This window comes from Manacus candei, unplaced genomic scaffold, assembly GCF_025592945.1.
Source record: "Manacus candei isolate 608988 ecotype Guabito, Panama unplaced genomic scaffold, ASM2559294v1 h1tg000046l, whole genome shotgun sequence".
Taxonomy (NCBI): Eukaryota; Metazoa; Chordata; class Aves; order Passeriformes; family Pipridae; genus Manacus; species Manacus candei.
Window position 1 is genome coordinate 5,817,387 of NW_026138094.1, and position 27,351 is coordinate 5,844,737.

General features: G+C 39.0%; 1 protein-coding gene and 1 long non-coding RNA gene across 8 annotated transcripts in view; one reads left to right on the forward strand and one right to left on the reverse strand.

Moving 5' to 3' along the window:
- SLC12A1 (solute carrier family 12 member 1) overlaps window positions 1-27,351 on the forward strand; it is a 47,209-nt gene that overhangs the window by 16,273 nt on the left and 3,585 nt on the right. For all 4 annotated transcript variants that reach the window (XM_051797223.1, XM_051797222.1, XM_051797224.1 and 1 more), the window contains 17 exons: window positions 1-128; window positions 2,817-2,901; window positions 4,611-4,762; window positions 6,406-6,513; window positions 7,219-7,342; window positions 8,271-8,372; window positions 10,199-10,354; window positions 11,471-11,570; window positions 11,655-11,766; window positions 14,180-14,320; window positions 16,220-16,326; window positions 17,175-17,257; window positions 20,174-20,317; window positions 22,237-22,368; window positions 22,601-22,712; window positions 24,399-24,485; window positions 26,648-26,783. In XM_051797223.1, the coding sequence (XP_051653183.1) occupies window positions 1-128; window positions 2,817-2,901; window positions 4,611-4,762; window positions 6,406-6,513; window positions 7,219-7,342; window positions 8,271-8,372; window positions 10,199-10,354; window positions 11,471-11,570; window positions 11,655-11,766; window positions 14,180-14,320; window positions 16,220-16,326; window positions 17,175-17,257; window positions 20,174-20,317; window positions 22,237-22,368; window positions 22,601-22,712; window positions 24,399-24,485; window positions 26,648-26,783 (2,009 nt within the window). The remainder of the gene's footprint in view (window positions 129-2,816; window positions 2,902-4,610; window positions 4,763-6,405; window positions 6,514-7,218; window positions 7,343-8,270; window positions 8,373-10,198; window positions 10,355-11,470; window positions 11,571-11,654; window positions 11,767-14,179; window positions 14,321-16,219; window positions 16,327-17,174; window positions 17,258-20,173; window positions 20,318-22,236; window positions 22,369-22,600; window positions 22,713-24,398; window positions 24,486-26,647; window positions 26,784-27,351) is intronic.
- Window positions 34-26,702, reverse strand: LOC127475408 (uncharacterized). 4 transcript variants are annotated; one of them, XR_007906196.1, is made up of 7 exons: window positions 26,612-26,702; window positions 21,798-21,853; window positions 21,060-21,167; window positions 12,136-12,266; window positions 6,347-6,620; window positions 3,996-4,059; window positions 34-165 (listed from the first exon to the last, which is right to left on the reverse strand). It is a non-coding gene; the product is annotated as an uncharacterized LOC127475408 (long non-coding RNA). The 4 variants fall into 4 exon arrangements; XR_007906195.1 differs by lacking the exon at window positions 26,612-26,702 and having other exon boundaries at window positions 21,798-22,225; XR_007906194.1 differs by lacking the exon at window positions 26,612-26,702 and having other exon boundaries at window positions 21,060-22,225.

Genomic DNA, 27,351 nt, shown 5'->3' on the forward strand with positions numbered 1-27,351 from the left:
CATCGATATTTGCAGAAAACTTTGGACCAGATTTCAGAAGTGGAGAAGGATTTTTTTCGGTGTTTGCCATTTTTTTCCCAGCTGCCACTGGCATTCTTGCAGGAGCCAATATCTCAGGAGATCTGAAAGTACGTATTTCATTAACTTCATAATATTATCTGTAGGCTGAAAAAAAGAAAAAGAAAACAAATCATGAATCAACTCTGTATTCAGTTTTAAACCATGTCTTATTTTGGGAAGCAAAACTCTCACTTTTAAGTACCAGATTTATTAATTGAAAACATCAGTTCACATCTTCTCTCATAAGCATTGTGGCTATTTACAGAAATTACCACAGTTAGATTTGGGTTATTGTACCATTTAAAAGCATGTTTCAATAACCTGTAATAATATATCATTAATGGTCCATTAGCAGCACATGACATAAGAGAAATTATATGTGTATCTCTTAAAGCTTGTATTTTGTAAACATCAATCCAAACATCACCCCAAAAACCATACCTGTAAAGCTCAAGTTTGTACTCACAGGAACTGGCAGAGACCACCTTTTCTATTCAGGGTCATAGCAAGGGCAGAGCAAACAGGGCATTTAACGAAACCGTGTCCCAATCCCATGTCACTACTGCTGCTCAAAGGAAAAGCTGCAAGCTTGCAGCTGTGACAAAAGAAAGGAGTCTGAAGAGAAAGGGGAAGGAGGTCCAAGGGCAACCAACTGTCTTGTTGTGGCCATTCTGTCTATTCCCCACTCTCCTCTTGCTGTTTAGCAGTTATAGGGGGTGATATTTCCAGCAGCTAAAATTACAGGTAAACTAGAGACAGGAATTTAGTTTCGAGTGCCCTCTAGTTTCCATCACAAAAACATCCAACCCCCCCTCTAAATTAAAAAGAAAAATAAAAAAAAGTCACCAACAAGATGTCACTCACAGCTTGATAACCCCAGTATGTCAAACTAAGTTATTTGGCCTTCTCATATAAATCCATTGCCTTGGATACCCCAAGGATTCATCCAAAGGTCTGTTATATCTGTATTGGCATAGGAGTCACAAGTCAACCACATCCTACCACACTTGACAGCCAGTTCTCTTCCTCACACTGAGCTGATGCCTCATCTCCTTTGTTTTCAAAGGACTGCTTTTCAAGCCAAGCACAGAGAGAACTACATTGAAACTGAGCCACTGATAGCGTCAGTGAGATTCTAGTTTTAATTAAAAAACCAAAAATCATTGTACTCCTGCCCAGTGAGACTGAATCAGCCTCACACAATCTCCATCCTTTTAACAAACAAAAATAATTCTTTTGCCATATATGGTGCTCTCTCTACATGGCAGCTCCCAAAGCAGCAGCACTTCTTTCATAAGCTGTTTGAAAGAATCCGAGCAGACAGAGTTCTCCCGTTGGATCTCTGCAGTTGTTTCAGTCTGACAATAAGTGGATTTCTATAAGCGAGTCCTCCAGACTGCAGATCCCCACTGAGCATGTTTAGATGCATTAGACAGGTCTAATTAAATTAACCAGCCTCTCCAGAAACCTAAAAGACAAGCTAAGGAGTGTTTAAAAAGTGTAATATTGACCAACGAAACTTTCTTTGGAATCTGTTGCAAACACCTTCATACATGCTCCTGCAGCCACTACACACTCAAGTTGTGTCTTAGTCCAAAGCCTACTTCCAAAAACAAATAGTCTTCCTGGTGACATCAGTAGGGTTTGGAGCAGCCCCTAAAGTGCTAACAACATAGTATATATGTGTTTGATTTTTGACAGAATTTAAAAGTTGTAAAGCTGTAAGAAGACTTAACCCTAAGATTTAAGGTTACAGAGTTTAAGATAACCACATTAGACTCTAGATGACCTGAAACATGCACACCAGAACTTCATAAAGTTGCCAAAGTCTGAAAGCAAAGGGTGTTAAATGCACATCAAGTGACTTCAAAACTATTTTTCAGCTCGATAAATCTTTACGTCATTTAAAAATCATATTAATTATTAACACAGTTAAGCCATTCATCCATGTTTCACATTGTTTTTAACCATGCAATGACCGTAGTTATAAAAAGTCTGTGACTTAAAATGCATTCAACTAATTTTTGATTTAAAAAACCTTACTAAACCAACTTAAGAAGACACTTAATAAAAAATGCTTCCTAGCATAAACAAACACACCCTAAATTGTAAGGTTATCTAGCATTAAAAACCCCTTAAAAATGTATAATGCAGATCTTTGGACTCAGTTGCATGATCAAAGCCGATATTGTTGTGAGCTAGTCTGTAAGCATCACGACCCAGCCTTAGTAAATTATCTAAATTAAATATCAAAACAGTGAAAGAAAGTAGCTGTTGTGAAGACCCAACTAACAATTACTAGTTGCTAATCACAGAAGTCCTGTATTCTGTACAGGGTCACTGCATCCATCTCACCAATTAACCAAAAATGGTCCCATCTTGTCATCCACAGGAGTTTGATGGTTGGTTCAGTAATTATTTAGCAATTACATCATCAAACATTAAAATAAAGCCAACGGCAATGTAAAGAGAGTTTGGAGCTCTCAGAAATGCAGAGATCAGGACCCTCCTGCTGCAATAAATGTGACCTCTGTACAATATCCTTCACTGTGTCCAGGACAGGAGCACTGCCCCACAGGACCACTTCACACTGTCTGTGTGCTGGGACCTGAAATGTTGGTGTAAGTCAAGGGATAAAAATCTGCCCTCTAAGGGTATCTTCACACCACAGTGTGGCAAGACTCCCAGCAGGCAAATGCAATCAGACTGCAGCACACACACTCACAGTGTTTTTCGTGTCCCTGCTTTGTTTTAAGGATCCCCAAAGTGCAATACCCCAAGGAACAATGCTGGCCATCCTGATCACCACCATTGCTTACATTGCCGTGGCCATTTGTGCAGGTGAGTACAGAACCTCTGCTTCAGGTCTGCTTTTGTACAGTTCAGTTTGGAAGCTTGGTATGCAAATGAATGATTAACCTCACTGCTTTTTAGTCCTGTGAACTTATTATGTAGAGAGACAGTAGTTTTGATTTTACTGTATGTAAAAACAGTGAGGGGGAAAAAAAGCAGTAATCAGCAGAAATGAAAGTGTCTTTTTGGTAGCTGGACCTTCATATAACTTGTATGGTTACTTTTGCTGACAAAGACCACTAGCATATAGTATCCATGAGCATAGTAAAGATGAAAGGAACCTCTGATCAATCTGCTGATCTTTTGTTCCTTGTTCACACTGAAATTTCATATGGCTTCTGCTTTCTCTCACTAGTCTTACTGAGCACTCATGAGAATCACAGAAACAGGGTAACACATTTTGTATGTCATATGTCAAAGACACAAATCAGTTCCTGTCTTACAGAAGATACACAACTCCATACTCTGCAGTATTGGAATGTGAGGTGACAACAAAGTGGACACAAATAAAAAGGAGACCTGTACTGAAGCCATGAACTGTGTTGGAGGATTATGCAGTTAAATCCTCATTATAAGCAGACAATAAATCTCTAGTCAAGAAAAATATTTTTCTTTATGTATTTAATAGTACTGTAAGAAAGAGGGTTGTAAATGACACCCCTTCTTATGAGCAAATACCTCAGTCCTGCATGAAAGCCCTGCAGAGTACTTCCTTTGCTGGGAGATGACTCTCAAGTCTTCTTGACTTTTGTTGTTCTTGTACTTTATGCAAAAGGCAGAATGCTTGACTCAAGCCTCAGCTCAGGTCACTGCATTATTTGGATCTAAATTTCCCCTGCAATTTAAGTTGAAGTAGTCATTCTTTACTTTCTATTATAAATTTCCTTTCTATTATAAGTCGTTGTTGTTTGTTTGAGAACATTGCACAAGCAATAGCTGTATTTCAAATTCAGAGCTGCGTATTTTTCAGGGCACTATTTCCTTTTTTTTTTTCTGTTTGCATATTGGTTTCCTAAATGGACAATGGTTATTTTGGGACTCTCAATGTTTTTGACATATTTGAAGTTATCATAAAAACTTACATTTTGGCCACTAAGGATGTTGAGATCAGCACTCCAAGTTGCCTCCATGTGTTTTTTCTCATTTCTGGTGGCAAGCAAATAAAGACAACATGAATATCAATAAACACAAAAAGAATATAGGCAATTTCTCCTGTTTTTTTCATCATATTGGTATCAGTAGGACTATGACAATTTGAATAGCTGAGGACCTGGGTCTCTAAAGCAATTGTGTGTCCTTGTTAAACAGAAAAATGTGTATCCCTAGACCTAAGACCCTCACTGACCTGTTTCCTTTGAATACTGGCACTTGTAAAAGTAGTGACAAGAAGACAATATATTTTCTGAGTTAGTTAATTTATTGTTGATTTCTGTCTTGCCTAATCTCAGAAATATGCTAATCCTCACTAGTCAACTGGCTGATTATTCTAAAAGTAACAGAAGGAAATATTTGCCTACAGACACCATGATAGTCTAAGTCATAGAACAGGGTAGTAATCTCTGCCCAACACAAAATGTTGCTCTTGGGATGAGTCAAAGGTAGCAGTTGGACAAAATGTGTGCAGATTAAGAGTCAAATGGCAAGAACATTCTTCCAATGTCACAAGGAATGAAAATAATATATTATTGTTTCCACAGCCTCCTGTGTTGTACGAGATGCTACTGGGAACATCAATGATACAATTGTACCTGGAATGAGCTGCAATGGATCATCTGCCTGTGGCCTAGGCTATGATTTTTCCAGATGTGCAAGTCAGCCATGTGATTACGGGCTGATGAATAATTTTCAGGTTCTAATGACATAATATGTATAATCATAAGCAATACACGAATACATAATATATATTACAAACATTCAAACCCGTTATTTATAGACAACTAACTGCAACAGGACAACCACTTTTATCTAAAAAAGGAAGGAATTATAGGAATAATGAAAGGCAAAAATCACCTGCATTCCATAATATCTTCATACTGCCCATCACTAGCCTTCCTAGCACTCTGGTAAAGTCTTTATCTCCTCTTTCAACAAGTACCATGCAGCAGTATATGCTGTAACATCTTCAAACTGAAAGCCTAAACTTAACAGAGACTTCAGGAACTGTTAGATGAGCAACTCACCTCACTGCTCTTGACACATGGATGTGATTTTACCTCAGGGGTGCTGTGGTCACTGTTAAAGGTTTGTGTCATGGTACAAAAAACAGAGTTCTGACTTCTTTAAAAAAAGTATCCAAAAATAGTCGAGTGAAAAATCAAGTGAGAAGTAATGGGGTCTTTCTCCTAGGCCAGAGAGAGACTGTCTGCCATTTTTATTCTTCAAAATAAAGCATAGGCAAAGCATCAAAGTAAAGCAGTTCTGCAGCCTGACAACCACGGCTCCCAGATCTCTGTTCAGCCCCTCTCCTTCATGGCCTGCAAGAGGAACTCACCACCCACCTGCACTTGCTTTTCAACTAGTCATTTGTAGCTTTTAAACTCACTTGCTTTTTTCCCAGCTGGCTCTGCTAAATGACAGGGCTGGGTAACCACCTTAAAAGGGATATGCTGTCCCTTTCACAGACTACCTTCCTTTCCTTTCTTGATCATTTACCATCCTCACTCCCACCTCAGTTCAGCTGCCCAGACCTGGGGCACTCCTTTACATCAGTGACCTCCCTACAGCCATAAACGGAGTTGCACTTGTTGCATTTACCTTTGCCAGACTAAAGTCAGGAAACAATATATCTTCATCTGACAAATCTTCAGGATTAACTGGTTTCTTTCCTGGAGTCTTCCCACACACCAAAAAGCATCTGACAGCCACAGCCATCTATCTTTTAGTTTTCTGGTGCTTCTCAACATCCCTTTTGCTTTAGTGGTCACAGAGGCCAGTCCAGCCCCCCAGGAGGGCTCAGGGAGGCCTAACAGGAACCAACATTGCTGTTTGCAGCACTGTGGTTATGCCAACACAACCAGGCACTTTCTCTCTTTTTTAGCCATATTAAATAATCAAGGAAACCCCAAACCAAATCAAATGCCTCCAACCACGTTTCATACCTTGGTGCTTTTTCCTGCCATTTCCATTTTCCTCTCTTGCTAGGAGCTGGCTATTTACTTGTCAAATAGAGGCTGTTACTTGTAGCAATCAGTTAGTAAAGGCAGTGAGAAAATTTCAGAGAGTACTCATCTGCCCCAGCAGACAGCTGCATACTTGAATAAAAATTTGGCCATGCCCCCATTGCTTTTTATTAAAAGAGAAATAATAGTATTTCCTTACTTCACAGTTGGTTTGTAGCAGATTGAATTTAGAACCATGAAAAGCAGAGACATAGAAAACAAGAGTACTGTCAACAAAATCTGCATCTAAATGTAAGCCTGACTATTCTTTTTACCTTTTTTTTTCATAAAGGTGATGGCTGACTCTTCTTTTTACCTTCTTTTCTTCATAAAGGTGATGAGCATGGTGTCTGGCTTTGGTCCTCTCATCACAGCTGGCATCTTTTCAGCTACTCTGTCATCAGCTCTAGCATCTCTTGTCAGCGCACCCAAAGTCTTCCAGGTAAAATTAAACTATCCATTTCCTTATACTCAGTTTTACTTCAAAGACACAAAATTTAATTGAAGTCTATGTGCCAAATGTAATATATATTTAAACAACACTGACACCTGTGGGAGGAAAAGGCAGAGAAAACAGTATGTACAATGTTTTTCAACAGAAATAGGCAGGTTTCATCCTCATACAAGGGCAACAATATTCCTTTGGTCAGAGCTCAGCTTTGTTGCAGGAGTGGGGATACACACATGTCTGTTATAAATAGCTTGAAGGCTACAATAAGCTTTAACTATAAATATTTTGTGCAAAGCACCTGCCCAGCTTTCCAGAAGTTGTCTGGGCAGCAGCAATGTGGAAAGAGTGGGAGCAGAGGGCATGGGACAGAGAGATAACCTGTACAAATTACACCAAGCCACTGATTTGGGCTTCAATTTCCCCCAGTTTAGATTCCATTTAACTATTTAATTAATCTTTTCTTTTAAAGCACTGAATAAGCATTAAATGCCTGTATTTCTTTTCCCACTATATAATAACGTAGTAGCACATTGTCTTATCACCTTATTTAAATGTTCACCTGCCATGGCATTGATGTATTTGAAGTACTAAGATATATCTAACTTGTTTAGGAAATGCCCAGCAAGCTGCCACTCACAGTGACTTCTGATGCAAGAAAGCACTGCTTAACAGAATTCTGTTCTGATTTCTTACCAGGCTCTTTGCAAGGACAATGTCTACAAAGGGCTCGAGTTCTTTGCCAAAGGATATGGAAAAAACAATGAGCCCATCAGGGGATATGTTCTCACTTTCGTGATCGCTATGGCATTCATTTTGATTGGTTTGTATAAAGTAACACAACTGCTATAATACCATGTTCTGAAATTATACAAACTGATATCTTGATACAATTATTAGCTATGGTTAGAAAAATTTCCAGTCAGGTAAGCTCTGACATAAACTCAGGCACACTCAAAGTCCTGGTAGTAGTTCCATTATTCTTAATGAAGGCAAAGAACCCAACAGGGATTCTTGTGACATCTCAACACCACCACAGCCTCATTTTCAAAGATGCATTTTCAATTCCTGTTCACTCTGCTGGAAGAGGGCAGTGTTTAGAGCTATATCAAATAAGGCAAAGTCACAAGCTTTGAAAATGGTTTTTCAGTTTATATTGCACATAGCTCTGAGGTAGTCCTGAGACAATCAGGAAGCCTACTCTGCCCAAACCTTCCCAACAGTCAGGTCCAAAGTAAATCAGTTTGCCAGCACTTGTGGTAGAAAATCCCACCTACCATATTTAGGGGTGTGAGAATCTTTAAATCAGTTTTTCCAAGATTAGAAATTCAAACTGTCTGACACTAAGTAAATTGGATGTCTAGTAGAGATAATTCAGATTTCCATTTAAAAAGCAAAACAATAAGCTTTAACTATAAATATTTTGTGCAAAGCATCTGTCCTTTCAATTATGTATTTAAAATTCTTAACTTTACACCAGATCTACATTGTTAAGAGACAGCCTGTAGAATCACAGTATCAAATATAACCTTGCACAGCACATAATGTTATTAAAATCAGCATTAGCAGACATAATTCATATGAATGTACATATATCAAAGTGGCCTTCAATTAGTAAGACAGTAAAATACCCAAGCTCTCCCTGGATGACAAATTCAGAAAATGTTCAGATTTAATGCATCATTAGGAAAAAGCCAGCCAACAATCTAGGAACCTGGTGCCTAAGTCTGACTTGTGTCTATGTCTTGCAGCTGAACTGAATACCATTGCTCCCATCATTTCCAATTTCTTCCTGGCTTCCTACGCCCTGATTAACTTCTCCTGCTTTCATGCCTCATACGCAAAATCTCCAGGTGAGTCTGCATTCACCAGTGATTTAAATGTGGGCTTTCTGACCTCTGCAAGGTTTTTACTCTATGTCAGAGGAAATTGCAGCACATGTAAAATACACCTAGGCTATGTGATCTGATGTTTTACTGCTCTTATTGAATATGAAGACATTTTATTTATCTCCAAAAGATAAAAATAATGGCTCTAGTCCTTACAATCTCTACAGTTGTACAGGATGAAAAATACTTCAGGGGATCCCACTGGAGCAAAAAAAGCTCCTCCTAAGAGTGTTTTCCCCTCACTATCACAAAACATGGGTGGATAAAAGCCTATGCCAACTCTAGCCACATAAAGCAAGGTATAGTGGGGAGTAATCATGTCCTTCTCCTCCAAATCTACAGTGAAGTGTATGGGGAGGTTCATACAAACAGTAATTGCAGTAGAAGTGATCCTGGCTGGAGGGGAACATGTAGAGCAAGAGCAGGTCCCCCAGACAGCACCAGCACATCTCTGCAGTACCTGGAAGCAGAACTGTAAGGTGAAATGCAATGAGATCCTGTTCAGGGCTAACTCTCTATATTTGTGCAGCAAAGGAACATAGTGGCTTTCAGGCTTACGCATTGCCACAGCAGAGTGATTCTCACATCTTCATGAATGAAGGGGAGACACCTTCAGGACTAAAGCCAATCAGCTGAGCACCTCTGGGTTTGGCACATAGGAAAGACAATTTCCTGATGCTATGAATTAATTATTCAACTCAAGGAGCAAGGAATACATTTTTGATTTCCAGTGTGAAGAAACTGCAATTGCAACACAAATGTCTACATCAGCTTCCTTCCTATAGAGCTGCATAGTGCCATTTGTTCAGAGGGCAGAAAAGATGAGCACTTCTGCTAATTACCTGCACAGCTGAACAAATGCAGATATGCTCCACATGGCCTTGGAGCTGAGTAACAATTACCTCTATAGACTTCATCTGCCTGCATCTGACTCTACCACTACTTAACATTTCAGACAGAACTGCAGCCATTTTTCTTTTCTCATTTCCTCCAGTTAATTTCTGCCAATTCACAGTGATAGATTATAATAATTGCAAGGCTGCAGGACAGCAAATTTCTTCACAGCAGGTCCTTCCCATTCCCTCATTACAAAGATGATCCAAGACAGGATCTTGTGTCTTCTGTGTTTTTCCCTCTCCAAAGAGTGTGCTCTGTAGAACACCTGGCAGAGACCTGCAAACCATGGAGGCTCACTGCTTGCCTCATCATTTTAATTGGTAGCAGGGGATGGATTCAGTGCTGCAGCTGAAGAGCAGCAGGAATAATATCTTTTTAAAGTCAATTGCAAATGGTTTTATTTTTCTGCAGTGAGGTCAGGAGATTTCCAATTTCAGACAGGTGCACTTACAGTATTGGGATAAACTCTCCTCTCAGCAAGTGTTCAGCTACCAATAATAAGTTCTGTGTATATGCATCAAAAGGACAGTCACCAATTACCTGGAGTTACAGGAAAATCTGTTTCTGATGTTCTGAAATGTTCTGAACCAGTAAACTTTAATTTGTGAAAAATACCTATAAACAGAATAGCTACTCAAAGCCATGCTGAGCAAAGCAGTAGGAAACAGCAGAAGGCTTGTAAGACCTATATTCTGTGCATGTTGAAACCTACAGCAGCCAACACTTAAAAGTATCTGTTGATGCAATGCCTGAGAATTTGCACATATCACTCCCACCCCTTCTGACAGAGCCTGAAACAAACTGCACATGGGTTTGTATAGACAAAAAACATGAATCACCATTTCATCCATATATTTTATGTTCTTCCAATTTTCTCAATTGTCTTTAAACAGGTTGGAGACCTGCATTCAGGTATTATAACATGTGGGTGTCACTTTTTGGAGCCCTGCTATGCTGTGGTGTGATGTTTGTCATCAACTGGTGGGCAGCTCTCATCACTTATGCCATTGAGCTCTTTCTATATATTTATGTAACATATAAGAAGCCAGGTAAGGCCAAATCCTGCTGTTATTCTGTGTATATGTTATACAGCCAGACTTGATTTTAAAGGAATTCATTCTGCTTACAGAATTAGCAATTACTTTTTCTCTGATATCTTTATTTAGAGGCAAGCCTGAAGCATCCCATTAAATTCCACTTTATATAATATAGATTAAGTTGATAATCTGGTGAATGTTTGCCTATTTAACAAGTACTTCAAGTATGGTTCAGGGCTTTCTGTAAACATTCCAGCAGACTGGTTTATTCCCATCACATCTTTATGACATTTGGGCTTTTACTTGAGTATCACTCATATTTTTTTTCCACCCACACACAAAACCTTACCTGAATTTTGCAGTGCTCCCAGCTGACTCATCCAGGGTCATCACTCAAAATTTAAACCTGCTGCCCATTATACAACAACAAAAATGTAATCTGAATTACTCCTGAACTGATCATCCTCCAGCACCTCCTTACAATCCCTCCATAAATCAAAAGAAGATGGGCACACTTTACTGCTGGAAAAAAACTACTTAGTAGCTCAGCAAATCACAGGAGGTGTCGTCAGAAATCTGTGTGCTAATACAGCCCCAGTATCAGACAAGACAGTCTGGTTATTCATATCCAGGACAAAACTAACCCAGGTCCAGGTTTCAGTGCTAACCACCTGAATTACTTCTGCAGTATAAAAAAAATAACACAAATAAAAGGGACAAGTTTCCCAGGAGAAGATGTGTCTTCACTGCAGCCAGCTGTGGACAGAAACACCTGGTCTGAGACTTATTCTTTTCTGTGTATTGCTGCACTGTTGTGTGTCCTCCCTGTCTGGGTTTTCATACCCATTGGGATGGCCTGTGGTTCTTTCCTGTAAATATATCATCAGGTGTAGGAGAACACACCTGTCACAAGGCACTTGTCAAAAACATTTACTCGCATGGGGTTTTTTTGCATCACACAAGCAAAACCTATTATTGAGAAGCACAAAGAACAATAGGTCTGTATCTATGAAGTATGAGAGAATATATCCTGCTTTTTTCACAGAGCACCTGATTGCTGACTTTTGCAACAGAGTGTAGGGAAAAGCCCATGGTTTAATACGCATTATTTATCTCTATTATATGCAGAAGTAAACTGGGGCTCCTCTACACAGGCTCTTTACTTTGTTAATGCCTTAGACAGTGCTCTGGCATTAACTACAGTGGAAGACCACGTGAAAAACTTCAGGTAAGATTTTCAGTGAACAGCAGAATGGCTTATCCTGGACATGTACATCAGCCAAACATATACAGCCTCTTTTCTTCCTAACAGACCTCAGTGCATAACACTAACAGGAGCTCCTATGATCAGGCCTGCTCTGCTGGACATCACACACACCTTCACCAAGAACAACGGGCTGTGTATCTGCTGTGAAGTGTTCACGGTAAGGTCAGCTCAGACAGAGCTGGAAACTCAGCCCCAGTGGGTGCTGCAGGTCTCCATTACACATCCCACTCTCACTCAGCACACAAAGTTCCTGTTGGTGCTGGTCTGTGTCTGTGCAGACCATGACAGAGACTCGCACTGAGAAGGAATTTTGTCATAATTCTTGACATGAAAGCCATCAGCTGATACGGAGCCTGCTGGTAAATGCCTCATTGAGATGCATTTCAGAGTTCATAGCAGATGGACCAAAAAATGGTTTGAAAAAAATAGAATATTACAAGGAAAGATTTTAGGCTTAGAAGACAGAAAAACCCCAAATCACACAACACATAAACTTTGAAGGATTATTGTGCAAAAGTCAAATTACCCAGGCTCCATTTTCGGCTTTGTCATTGATTTGCAGTGTTAGGGTTTGGCAAGTAATTCAGCTCCCTTTGCAGTGGTTCCTCCAAAACTGTTAGAGTGCTAATTCTGAGGATAAACATGCTCTTCTGAGACCTAAAGAGAGGAGAAAAGTAAATGTCTAGTTATAAATACACAGCAAATGATGTATCTTGGAAGATGAAGATCTAGTCTCTCATTAGGACAGAATAAAAATAGATAGGTTTGTAATGTACAGAGAAAACGTATTTTAAATATTACAATGACCTTTTAATTTTGAAAACAAAAAAAACCCCCGGCTCATGGCACCAAATGGGGATGCAGAATCTTGATAACAGAGTCATTTCAGGAAAGAGAACGTATTCCTCTACAAGAGTGTAGGAATAATTCATTTGATGCTGCCACATTGCAGAAACAGAGTACAGAAGATCCACACGTGATTCTTCTCAAATCAAATGAATCTATAGAGTGACTAGTCCCAGTTCTTCCCTACTATAATTATTGTTAGCTTTCCCATCACATGCAGTAAGTGTAGAATCAATCCCAACAAGATCCTGAAACTATGCAGCTTCCTAAAGCTGAGTCTCAGCAATGTTCCTGAATTATTAGACATGTTTCTCTATATCAGTACTTTCTAAGGAGAACTGAGATTTCATTCCTGTCCATACAAAAAACCCCTAAGTCTACTGTATTAGTGTAAGCATTGTAATTGTTTTGAGGGGAGGAGGTTTAAATTATTTCTTCGGAAACTTAAGTGAAATTTAATTTGCTTGGTAATAAAAATGTGACAAAATGAACCCTTCTGATTTGCAAAATTGTGGTAAAAAATGGACAATAAAATTCCTAGGAACCACATTGAAGAGCAGCCTACAATATATCATAAAATACAGCAAGACTATTCAGCCATAAATATAACACGCAGCATATTTTGCCTCAAAAGCTGACATGCTGTTAGCTATGCATGAAGTTTTGAGAAACCATGCCAGAGAGAGCATCTTCCACTCCTTTTTTCCAAAAAGCAGCAAGAAACTTTCCAGGAACACAGTGACAGATAGTTCAGACATAGGCAAAATAAATACAGCAACTGAATATAAAGACAATTTAAAGTTTACTTGTGTCTGAGGTTGTGGCTGCATGTTGGCTTGAACAGTCTGAGTTTCTAGTAAAAAGGGCTATCCTGCTTTTACTCCCTGCCTTCACATACAATATTTTTGCAAGGTTAGTCTTCAGTCTGCAAATTCACTGGGCTCCTTGTACAATTGTACAAACATTACCACTGGTACAGAGGAGGAGCAGGGGAGGACACACACAGGCTGTCCCCTGACAGAAGGGTGGGACTGGACCCCTGGCCAGCAGAAACATTGTGCAAGCCAGCTGCAAAACCACCTTCAGGTTCTCTCCTTAAAGAGATAGGGAAGAAGGGTAAAACTTGTTTTTCTCCCCCCTTACCCACAAGAAAACTTAAATCTTATTGTTCAAGTTATTATTCCCAGCTCTTCAAGCAGCCAAGATCAAACTCTCCTTAAGTTCCATCCATGTCATGTGATTCTAATATGCACATGGATTTTTGTCCCATTAAATTACCAGATGACCAGTGAAACAAACTGGTGTCAAAGGCATTTGCATCTTTAATTGTATTGCACAACTCTTTTCTCTTACTGTTGGTAGATAGGAGCTTAAACAAGTATATTTAGATCTGCTGAGACTCTTTTACGTAGTCAAGTCAGGGAGGGACTTTATTCACTCTGAGATGCTTTATCATACCTTAGATTTTTTTTAAGATGTTACAATCCATAGTAGTTCTTCTTTCTGTCAGAATCACTATATTTAAGTAGCATTAACAGCCTCAACCTCTCAAACAGAATGTGAATTATGTTAGCAGCACACTTCTTTTCAAAGGGCTGAATCTCTGTGGACCCTTTTTGGAAATGTATTTTTCTGGCTCTCCCGTTTGCTCACAGGTAACTGCTTCAAAATCACTGTGTGATGTACAACACAAAACTTTAATAATATTTTATTGTATCATGCAGGGCCCACGCAAGCTGTGTGTTAAGGAGATGAACAGTGGCATGGAAAAAAAGCAGGCCTGGCTCACAAAGAACAAAAGAAAAGCCTTTTATGCAGCAGTGGCAGCTGACAGCTTCAGAGATGGAGTCAAAAGTCTTCTTCAAGTAAGCTTTTTGTTTACAAAACACACAGAAGAGTGTTACATCAAAGCATCCCTTTATGTGAAGCATTACTGTTTACTTGTTAAGAAGCCCTGTGTATGTATGGATGGATAATGTTATAGACAGAAGGGGTATTCTGGGGGCAGAATGCAGAAGGGGCATAATATAAATGTATATTATATTACAGATTATTTCATAAAGATCTCGTTCTGGGCTATGGCATTATGAGACAAGGCAGACTGATTCTCTCCTAAATGAACAAGACACTTATGAAAAAAGAGAGGCATCTGCAGGGCAACATACGACTGTCTTTGCAGCTGACACTTGATACACTTCAAATCAATTCTATTGTTTGGTATTATGCAGCATATTAAATATATGAGAATGTTTCTGCATTAAATGAAAACTGAAAATGTGTAATATACATTTTCTGCAAACAGCAAGAAGGCCATTTAAATAAAAGTGTAATATTTTTCTATTACTCTAAGAATACAGCAGATCATTTCCAACAGTCCATTTAAAATGGCTTTAATGAAGGCACAGAGACACTGTTTCCATATTTCCCATCTCCCCCCCTTCACATATATGAATATTTAAACATACAGGTACTGAGGCAAAATGTAGAGAAAATTCACATCTTTTGCACAAAATACACTGCTGAAAAGACATCAGTGCAAACTGAGACAGTAGGGAACCAACTAAAATACTCTGGGTAACAGTCACCCACTAGCAGCCTACCAGGGCTCTTTGTACACTTGCTGAATGGACAGTACAATTGAGCAAGATGAAATGCTATTAATAAAGGTCCCTTTGTTCTATCAAAGCCTCACAAAGACACTTCATCTTGGGTTTATACATTGTCTCAGCAGGAGATCCCTCTGATGTTTTTGAGAACTGTTACAGTCTGATGATCTCTTCCTTTCCATTACTACTATTGCCAAAGTCAACTACTGGACCACAAATAATTCCCTTCCAACAAACAGAAGGAAAACCATATCATCACTATTGTAACCTAAAGTCATGTGCAACAATTATTGATTTCAATGTAAACAGTGCAAACCCACCAAGATTCCAACAGTTTTTACCTCTTTTCTGCTTGCTAATAGTAAAACTGGGCAAGTGTAACAACTTGACATGCTGGTATTTTTTGTGTCTCCTCCTGAAGGTTCCCAATACACTGAGTGTTTAGACTTCTATAAAAATTAAGTCAGCTGAATCTAGATCTGACTACTCCTACTTGTCCAGGTTTTAGCATCCAGAACCAGTTCTGGAGGCAATTTAATATTTTGACAAACCATTTCTTCTTCCTGTTTATAAACTATAATTTAACAGTAAATAGTAATGCTTCACATAAAAGGATACTTTGACATATCTATAAAGCATGCTCACCTGATTTTGGATAATCTTTTGAAAAGAATACAGCAAATGGAACAGCAACAGTTTCCAAATTCAAGGAAAAAAAATATTCTTAGGAGGCTACACCTTCTCTGTGTCTCTGAGGTGCTTTAAGAGACTTCAGACTCAGTTCATCTATGGAGTATTCCAAAGCTGATAAAAGCTTTATGCTATAATGTTAGAACGAGCATACAAACAGTTCTGAACTCTCTCTTGATTCCAAGTTATTGAACCATTTTAATGAGAGCATGTCAGAAGAAATGCAAATGAATGCTAATTTAGCAAAACTACATTTATGTCGTCTGAAATCATTTACAGTTGGAATGATTTAAAACTAATCTTTCTGATTTCTGCTTGGCTATGAGAATGAAGGGTATTTATGAAATGCAATCTAGTTGTAAGTGTCTGCAGAACATTACTTCAGTTATCTTTTGCCATTACTTTTCATTTACAGTTAAAAGCATGTGTGTGTGTGTACCTTTCTAAGCAGTGTTTTAATATTGTTAGGCCTCGGGCTTGGGTAGAATGAAACCAAATACCTTGGTGATTGGATTTAAGAAGGACTGGAGAAGTGCACCTGCCACACAAATTGAAAACTATGTGGGCATTATACAGTAAGTCAGCTCAGCACCTCCCTTTTCACTCCTCTTAGACTGGATTAACATAGCATTGCCATACAGAATTTGATGGGTAGAAACAATGTAAGTACCTACAAATCTAGGCTCACACATCCTACCTCTGTAACAGAAGTTACTGCCCATTATAAAAGGCTCCTTGGCTTCCCACACCCAGTAGGATCTGCCTGTCAAACATCTGCACTGTTGGAGCTGATGTGGCTTGACAGCGCTAAAGGAGCTGCTCTGCCTTCAGCAGGGCTTTTGCAGAGCTGTATTTTCCCATTTTTAGTGGGCAGGAGCTCAGAGAAAAACAACCATCATGTACGCACTTAGGGAATAAGAGAACATCATGGAATTCTTCTTTTAAGCCTAGGAGACAGAGGAAGAGCCTTGCTTCAAATCTCATGTGTGCCTAAGGCTCAGCAGCTCTGTGGGTTGGGATTTCACTGGGAAACAGTCATTTAGAAACAGGCTTCTCATAGATTTCTGCTCAAAATTCACCATAAGAGAGTTACAGAGCAACAAACCCCACTTCAGCTCTGTTATTTCCTCAGAGAAGGGAGAAAAAATTACCCAATTGCAACCTGGTTCCTAAAAAAGTGTTGTCTGAAAGATCCATTCCAGGAATAGCCTATCTGTTCCCATTTCCACTCATAAACTTCTTTTAAATAAGGGAAGAAAATTTATAGTACTTAGCTTAATCTTGGGCGATTCCTTCTGCAATTTTACCTAGCCTGTCCTCCCTGTGAACAGTAACACTCCCTCTGATCTTCTCAAAGTAGCTTTCCTCACTGACGTGCGTGACGCAAAAAGCATATTTATTCTTCTTTTTCTTTTTTTTCCAGTGATGCCTTTGATTTTGAGCTTGGGGTGATTATTGTCAGAATTAGCCAAGGATTTGATATCTCTCAGGTCCTTCAGGTTCAAGGTAAGACTCCACAGCTGAATATCTGTGCTGGTTACATGCACAGCACAAGAAGTACCCTTAAGAGTCACCACCTGCTTTCTAGGATAGCTCCTACACTCATGACTTCTACAGTTCCTCCTTGCTTCTGCAATTTAAGTCCTGCCCAAAATTCTTGCTGATCACTAGCAGTGACAGAAGGAGTTCAAGCCTAACACATTAAGGGGCTCTGCACTCCAGAGAACTCAACTCCCAAAGCAGTTCCAGCACAGGCACAGACTAAAGCAGTAAAAAAATCATGCTGTGCCACAGCAACCTGTCACTCTGCTGCACATTCCCCTCCTGGTCTTGACACATCTTCCTCCTTCTGCTTACCTGAGATCTCTGGGACTGGCAGGAATCAGGAAGCTGCACTTTTGGTACCACCTCTGCAGAACTCTGGGGCCCAGAAAGTTCCCACTCATGCAAAGATTTGGAACCCACAGGAAACATCAATTCTTCTTTACCTTTTTGTTCATTCTTCCTTAGGTTAGCAGTGCATATCTCAGGGGAAGTGGAAAACCATAGCATAACCTCACCTTGAGTCCTGTGTGCAGTTCTGGGCACCCCAATACAGAAAAAGACATTAAGCTATTAGAAAGCATCCAAAGGAGGGCCACAAGGATGGTGAAGGGTCTGGAGGGGAAGCTTTATGAGGAGTGGCTGGGGTCACTTAGTTCATTCAGCCTGGAGGAAGAGACCTCATTGTGGTCTTCAACATCCTTATGAGGGGAGAATTGGAGGAGCAGACACTGATGTCTTCTCTCTCGTGACCAATGATAGGACCCAAGGGAACAGCCTGAAGCTGAGTTGGGGAAAGTTTAGGCTGGACATCAGGAACAGGTTTTTCATCCAGAGGGTGGCTGGGCACTGGAACTGGCTTCCCAGGGAAGTGGTCCCAGCACTAAGCCTCTCTGAGTTCAAGAAGTGTTTGGACAACATTCTCAGGCACATGCTGTGGTCCTTAGGGTGTCCTGCACAGGGCCAGGAGTTTGACTCAATGATCCTCATGTGTCCCTTCCAACTCAGCATATTCTATGATTCTATGAACCATTGGGGGATCCATGCCATCTGGGTGGAAAAGGCAGAGGGACACAGAGCAAGCAGACAGCTGCACCTAAACGAAGGGCTTCCAAAAGCCACATACACAATGGCAGCCTTCCTTTTGCTTCTTCCCCTTTAGCACACAGAGGTCTTATTTGTTCCTCAGGTATTCTGGGGAAGGGAACAGCTCCACATAAAATAACCCTCAGAACAATTCTCTCAAGGTGTTCAGTACGATAATTTCCCCCACATCTCACTCGCTCAGACAGCGCCGGGCTAACCCTGGCGGTCCCTCCCTGTCCCCGGTACCGGCAGAGCACGGTTCTCTGCTGCCGCCCGCCGCCAGCGCCGCGCACCGCGCCGGCTAATTACAGCCCAAATTAACACCCCAGCAGAGCGGGCAGCCCAGAGTGAGGTGACGCTCAAAAGCAAATCACCTCCCCGAATGAAAAGGCGCCAGAGACTCCTTTCAAAAGCAAGGTAGATGAGCGCTCGCTCAGCAGACTGGCAGCTCGATGTGCACGGAGAGCCACGGGGACTTTGGGAAAAATTCTAAACTAATCAAGATTTCTTCGCCCCCTCGTGACACCTGAGAGAGATCTGCCTGTCTCTGCTTGATGCGAGTCAGAAACTGACTGCTCAAAACCTGCAGTCATTGGAACACCTGTGAAAATACAGCAAATACCAGCTCTGCGTTCTTACAAAGTAACAAATGTTCTTCAAGTGCTCAGACACAAGGAGTCAGGAATTAATTAGGATTGGGGCGGGGAGAAAAACCCTCAAATATCAAGAAATGTTTTGAAGTAGATACAAAGCCTCTGCAGTGGAAAACAAAGATCATTGTATTCTATTATACTTTATACAGCATTCTGTTCAATGGAGAAACTGAAATTTTAGTTTTGAGTCACCATTAAGTTTGTGACTATCACCGTGTCTGACAATCAGAAGCACATGGTGTCATGGACTATAAAGTAAAAGAAAGGATATTCTTTCTGCTGGCAACTCAGAGTGTCAGCAGAGTTAATAATGTCCACCTAGTGAGAGTTTATTTTTTTAACACAATGTCTTAAATGAACTTTACAGGAACTTTACTTAAGTGAACATTTAGTTCATCTATTACTCAAATAGAAGTTTTCCTTAAGAAAAAAGTTTTCTGCAGGCAAATGCCTGAACCACATTAATTAGTGCCTCATCATACTATATTCCACAATAACATGTGGTACCTTTTCCTCAGCATAAAGCTAATACTGGCAAGATGAAATTGTTCTTTTATATTACTAAATTTACTGGATTGGTTAGCTAAATCTTACATCTTTACAGCAAATGCTTAAAAATTAAAAATATTTCAGCATAGAAACTGATGGCATATTCAGGATCCTTAAATATTTCTGAGAATCTTGAAGTCCAAACCATGTGACTGTTCTTAGAAAAGGGACCCACAGGCTCAAACTCAATATCTGATCTTTCTCATTTTAGGAAAATAGCTTTTCTAATGTGTTTTCAAATTCTTGGCTAAAGAAACCAACCAAATATCCACTAACATAACTCAATATCTCATGTAACTATAAAATGTCATAATACTGAACTTGATCTGGAAGAGAAAACCTAAGAGCACTGTAACACACCCCACTGCTGTAGGCACAGGCACCCTAGGTTAGGGCTTCCACAGGTGAATTCAGCTTCCTCCTCCCTATTAGTTTGCAAAAAAGAAGCATTTTAGCTTTTCCTCCCAGCAGCTTCACATTGTCTACAAAGTACCATAATAGCAATTACATCACCACCATTAGTTCAATAAGCGATTTAATTTAAAAAAGAAAGTGATGTGTTACCAGTTCATTTGCCTTTTCCAATATACAGAGGAATTAGAGAAGCTGGAGCAGGAGAGATTGGCACTGGAAGCCACCATTAAAGAAAATGATTTTGAAGAAGGAAAAAGAGGCATCTGTGGATTCTTCAAAAAAGCCAGCACACTCAATATCTCAAAACATGAAACAAAAAAGGGTAAGTTCCAAAATGACAGCTCCTTCCTGACCCTGCAATACACCCTGCTTTCACCAATATACAAACTGGACTTTACTCCAAGCCAAAAGCTCCTGAGCCACACAGAAGCCCCTGGAAAAGGACCTCCCCTGTACAAACCTGTCATGGTGGCTACAACCCTGTAATGCAGCACAGAGTGACATCCTCTGCTTGTAGGATACACTACCTCGTAAAACACAACCAATTTCCTCCCCTCATTTGCTAGATAAACTTCTCAGCTCAGCTAATGTTCAATTCTATTTGTCAAAAATAGAATATGGTTGGTTGACGAACACAGAACAAGTTGGTTTGGGGATTTTTTGGTTGTTTGGGTTTTTTTAATAGGCTGTTTTCAGTTTTTAAATAGAGGCCTTTCTTCCTCCTCTTTAAAGAAAATAGGAACATATTCCCAATATTCAGGGAACAAGCAATCTTACTTTACTTAACACACACACACAAACTCGGTACAGAGCTGAAAAACAGGTAAAAACAGCACAACTGCTCTATATTCTAAGCATAATTTCATAAAAATGCACAAGTGAAGGTGGTAAAAGTACTGGAAGTACATACACAGCATGCTGTCAAATAACTAATTAACACATAACTTAAATGTGTAGGTGATGAAATCAAAATTACATTTCAGATATAGTAAAATGATACAGAAATACAGCCAGAATTTAAGGTCTCATTTCACAACTGCTAGGCTGTAATGGTAATGACCCACCTGAAGCCATGCTTGTTCACAGACATGTATTTTCAGAATTTTCACCTGCAGAGACTATTACATCTGGCTGTGCATGCAACTCCCACAGGTATCAGGAAGATCTACAGACTGAAAACATAAAATGTCATTATTCGTTAGTTGGCAGACTTCAGTTCATTTTGCAGGCTTCAGTAAAATATATTTTTATGACAATTCCAACAAGAGTGTGCACCTCTGTTTCAACTACCCTTTTTGATTTAGTTGAGAAAGGCATAAAGGAAATACATATTGCACACTCTGGCTCTCTATATGAGATAGATTATGATAATAAATATCCCTGCCTCTCTCTTTTGCTTTTATATTCATAGTCCCCAGAGTTGTTGCATCTTCCAGCAGAAATGCTAGAACTGCTTTAGAACTATCCTGTACACACTCCAGAAATACAAGAAAACCAAACAAAGCACTTTCAGAACCTAGCAGATCAGAGTAAAACCTCTGAAGAAGCCTGTCTGCTCCATTTAAAATACTGCTCTGACACCATCTCTTTGAAATCATTGAAAGAGGAGCAGTAATAAAGTCACAGGCTTCAAAAGATGGAATGAGAGAAGACATTGTTAGTGCATAATCAAAACTATAACTTTTGAAGCCAACCAAGCAAACAGAAAGGACCAGAATGTATTTTCAATTAACAAGGACCAGCCCAGCCCAGGGAAGCAGCCATACAGGTTTGTGTTTCCTGCCTTCCAGCCTCAGCTTCACCTGTGCTCCCGCTGCATCCTCATTTCGTCCACCATCGCTGTGCCTTCCAGGGAGCTCTGTGTTTTACAAGACAGCTGAGATTGTAAATGAGGCAAAATAACACATTTACTTCTAAAATCTATCAGATATTTCCCACTCACTTTTTAAAGCCCCAGAGAATTTTACATTACGTAAAAAGAGACAGAGAACAAATAATCAGATAACCCTTTTCAAGGTGCTATAACCTAGTGACAATGTATCCCACAAGCTTTGGTTTCTGTGAGTATTGGCACATTAAAACACATAGCATCCACTCTGTAATTTTTTTTCAGATTTAAAGTATAAAAATTATGTCAGAAACAGTTCATTTTCTTGAAGCTTTCTCCCCGTTTGGCTCCCTAAAGGTACTCGTATCCTCGCTTGTCAGACATCCTTTCACATTTTTTCTTTCTCACTGCAGAGAGCACCATTAACACCATGCAGTCAATGCACGTGGGTGAATTCAATCAGAAGCTGCTAGAAGCCAGCACTCAATTTAAAAAGAAGCAAGGAAAAGGTACAATTGACATTTGGTGGCTGTTCGATGATGGAGGTAAGGAATTTGAGTAAGAACCACAGGGAGAGAGATTTCTGTGTTACCAAATATAAAAACAGGCTTGGGAATTCACATTAAACCGTTTTCTTTTAAGATCACATATTCAATTTTATGTCTGGATTAAATGTTTTAAAATTAACTTACATCTAATGCTGCTGAAGTGAAGGATGGAATTTTTAGCACACAATGCACTAATCTGATCTTCCTGTAATTTTCTATGTTCTTCCAGGTCTAACAATCCTAATTCCTTACATCCTAACTATCAGGAAGAAGTGGAAAAATTGTAAATTAAGGATCTTCACTGGAGGAAAAGTCAACAGGATTGAAGAAGAAAAACTAGTGTAAATATAATTTTATTTATCTCACTGTTCAGTGTCTGAATGATGCTGAATATAATGCATATACAGCAGGAAGCTGGGAATTTTCCAGCACAACCGGTTTGTTGTACTGTGGGCAGCAGGAAAAAAAAAAAAGATGTACTTGACAGAAAGGTGTTGAGCTTATGGCATAGCCCTCAAGGCTCTGCAAATGGTCATTACCAAAGGAAACTCACATCCAGCACTTTTTCCCATTAATAGCTCATATTCCCTTCCCTAAGAAGAACAGTCTGCACTTCGTAATGAGAATATAATTACTTTTATGGGATTTACATGAGATTGTCCAGTTAACAGCAAGTGAAATTGCACATGAAACTCTCATATGCAATACCAGAGATAGATAGCTCACATAAATGTGATTAACTGTGGCAAAAAGTAAAGAAGTTAAAGAGCAAGTTAATCAACTTTAAGATCAAGTTGATTTTACTCAGCTTTTTAAAACAAGTCTAGATTTCATAATCATCATTTGCCTTCAAGCAAATGAAAGGTACTAATATTAACTTATTTTTATCATCACTGTATACAGCACCTTTCCTTCCAAAGCACTTTACACACTAGAGGCACAACTATTTCACCACTGGTGGAAGCAGCTCAATTTGGGATGAAAATCAGCAACTGCTTAACAAAGAGCAGTTAAAAACAACATCAGTCAAGTTCAATTTCAGCCAATTCAGAAGTTAAATTTAGCTGGACTTTTACTAGCATGTAATTCCCCCAAATATTAAAACCTCTCCACAGAAGTTGAGACTTTTCTCTTTTTCCTGTTCAAAACAAGGATTGCCCCAAGGGACGTCAAGATTTATAGAAGCAGTATGTTCTTCTCATATATATAAAAAAAGAATGAGTAAACTCTCAGGTCATAAACAAATATGTACTTCTACCATGGTTTGCTCCTAGGAACTCTCTGACCTTTTCAAATTCCAAAGCTTACATACCAAAAAAAAAAAAAAAAAAGAAGGGGAAGGAGGTGTGGGGAAGAACCACAAGATCCCAACTGTGCTTCAAACAAAGGCAAAACTGACCTAACCAAACCTCTGTAACCTCAGCACAAACACACACAAAGCTATAAACTATTCCTTCTGCCAACCAAGGCTCAAAAGTAAAGTATTTTCTTTTACGAAAATGTGCAAAACCAACATGTGAGTGGATCACTATAAATTCCTAAATGAAAAAGACTCTTTAAGTATTGTACACTAACTTTCTGGACCAGATTTTCACCAACACATACACTACCAGTGTTGTACACCCTCCATGCATAGAATTCTGATAATAACAGAATAACAGAAGGCTTCTGTAAGAATTGGAGGATTCTGCCCTACTGCATTTTGAATATTTTTCCTTTATAACTCAAGCCTTAGGATATACTTAAAGTACCATTTTTTTCCCCAAAATGTAAACACCCTGCCCTCTGTCTGCTATTAATTTCCAGTTTTTGTGATTTTCATCAATCATCAGTTAAATGAATTATACTACAGCAATCACATTAATCCAGTTCTGTAATTGCAAATTGAAACACTAAAAGCATTTAAAGTAATTTGTCATATAGTTAAAGATAAGATATCAAATGCAGTTGTCTAACTCATTTATGAGTGTTCTTTGATACAAGGCACTCAGAAGCACAGTGATAAAACATTTCTCTTTTGTTTTCAGGATGGCTTCACTCCTAAGCAAATTCAGAATAAAATTTGCTGATATTAATATCATTTGTGATATCAATATAAAGCCCAACAAAGAGAGGTAAGAAACATTAACAAAATCCATTATTTAGCAGTCAGCCTTTATCTGGAGCTTGTTTTTTTTATGTTGAGCATTAAAAACAAAAAACCAAAACACACCACAGAGAACAACACTGTCACTTTATCACAAGAATTTTCTAAGTACCAAGAGCAGGAAAAAGAAAAGAACCTTTTAACAATCACAATTCAAAGAGTCAAAACCATAGGCAGCCTTTTTCTTTATGTTGTAATTATAAGAATTTTAATAAAGACTAATTAGACAGCATACTTATGAGCCACTAAATTTAACAGGCATTTTATGATGGCTTTTCATATCTATTTTGCTTGCAACAAACTTCAGTCATAGTTCTTCTGTAAACTTACCATCTATGTCAACTCAGCCTTCTGGGTTTTATAATGAATTCATAATATTTTTCTGGCCAAACATAAGTATATTTCCTCTTTCCCATGAGGACAACATTATAACACTCCCCTATCACTCAAATATAATGAAGGTTCAATTTTTTTAAAAATTAACTTATCTCAGGTAAAGGTTAGGAAGTTGGTAAAACAGTGCTCAAGGAGCTCCACCTCCAACTGTGTCAGCTAAAAAAAAATAATCCTAAAGTCCTTTCTTTCTAAAACATATTTCCATAAAAATCATCTATGTAGACATCTGCTAATGTAGACAAAAGTCTACAGCAGGTTGCTCATGAAATAACTGAATCCTAAACTCAATTCACAATATTGCTCTTGGTCTTAAAGATCCACTGAAAATGTGCTCACCTTGCTATGCTCTCTTCCATCCCCTCCCTTACTCCACCCAAAGCCCTTCCTCTGAATTCAAGTGCAATCCCAGGTTAGTTTCTCAGTCCTTCTGTGTCCTGTTTTTACACAAACAAATAACTTTGCAAAAACAATATTAGATTCACCAGTGTTTCTATGGTTCGTTGGAGATTTTCACTTAAGAAATGAAACTAAAGAATATGAAGATTTTATTACTAGATACCTAAAGTCACCTTTTATTGCCCTCTTGATCTCTGAAGTAATATTTTTTCATTATATAAAGAACTGTGCAGAATACTTCTTTTTTTCCTCCAATACAACACAGTGATTTCACATAAATAAAAGCCAGCAAAGGGAATTCATATCTGGCATTAACATAAAACACACACACACACATGTGCTGCATCAGCAGTATCTCAACAGAACAAGTGAATATTATGCCAGACACTTGCTAGACCACCGTATCTCTCTTCCAGCTGGCATCCCACTTATTTCATTAATAATAAGAGAACTATCACTATTTTACATACTGAAACAGAGAGTAGGGATGTTGACAAACTGACAACTTAGCAACAGCCACACTAAATGCTGCATGTCAGTCTTTAACCCACCTCATGACTTCCTGGCCATAAGGTCCAGCCTGTGCCCAGTCTCCCATTTCACTTCCTAGTGAGGTCTGTCAGCACAAAGTGCTCAGAGAAAGACACTCACACTGACACAAGAGAAACTCCCTCAGGTCTCTGTGGGATTATAAAAAACTTTCAACAATGCAGCAAGCAAGGAAGTTTCTCCAGATGATGACAGTCAAAAGCTTAAAAAAAAAATGAAATTCACAGAGAAAGTCTGTGGAGAAGTGGGGAAGTTGGGAAATGAACACAAATCTGAGCCCCCATATAGCAAAAAACCTACAGCATTTCTTTCAGCCCCTCACCATAGGAAATTTATATCACCTGTTTATCCATTTCATTAAAATGCTCAGTAAAACTGTATCAGTCAAGTGATTGGTCTTGCTAGAGCTAAAACAGTAATAAAACCTTATATTTATTATGAGAAACCATATTCATTGTTAATATTACTAACTAATAGTTAGTAATTAGTAACCAGTTTGGAGTTATTGTAGAAGTAATTTTTGTTAGAACCAGGAAAATGCTGAAAATTCTCTGCCAAATGCAGTGTTTAATTATCCTCAAATAACCTTTTAATTATCCTCAAATAACCCAAACATACTGAAGTGGCACAGATATAACTTGGGGCACAATGTAACAAACAATAGTTAAAGATTTTGCAAGTTTTTCAGCTGCAGTTATCATCAGCAAGGCCTGTCGTACACAGTGACTGTGAAATAAGTTAGTGAGTTCATACCCTGCAGCAAGGCCTCCTTTGTAATTCCTGTTTCAGCTGGAAATTCTTTGAAGAGATGATTGAACCATATCGTCTCCATGAAAGCTGCAAAGATATAACAACTGCTGAGAAATTAAAGCGAGAGACTCCATGGAAAATTACAGATGCAGAGCTGGAAGCATTCAAGGAGAAGGTAAAGCCTTGCCTGCCTTTTTACATATGTAGCTTTTCTTACACTCCAGATGTTTGAAGCGATTAGTAAGAAAATGTGAAATACCAGATATGGAATGAGAAACATGACATGTACAAACCTGTATTTGATATTTACAAATTGGATTTATATTGTAAACACTGCAGAGGTGTGTTATGATTGCATTATTCAGCACTCTAAGACCTTGGCAGGTTTACACAGTATTTTCCAGGCTGATGAGAAGCTCTGCCCACATCAGAGCCAGCCAGATGAAAACCCACTGTGAACAAGAAGCCACATAGTGCTGCACTGAGCCTGAGCTAATCGGATCTGCTGAGAGCTTTATTAAATGGCTCCACTGTTTTAGAGCTTGAACCTCTCAAAGACTGCAGTTCCAAACATTCACCACTTTGGGAAACGCAGGACTGAATCCAGACACCACAACTAACTCTAGAAATTTCTCCAAAGGCAAGATTTAACATGGATTCTTTCCTCAACGGCAGTGTGCAGACTAAACCTGTCCACAGCACAGGAGCTCTCCTGCAGTTCACAGGCACTTAAGGCTGATGTT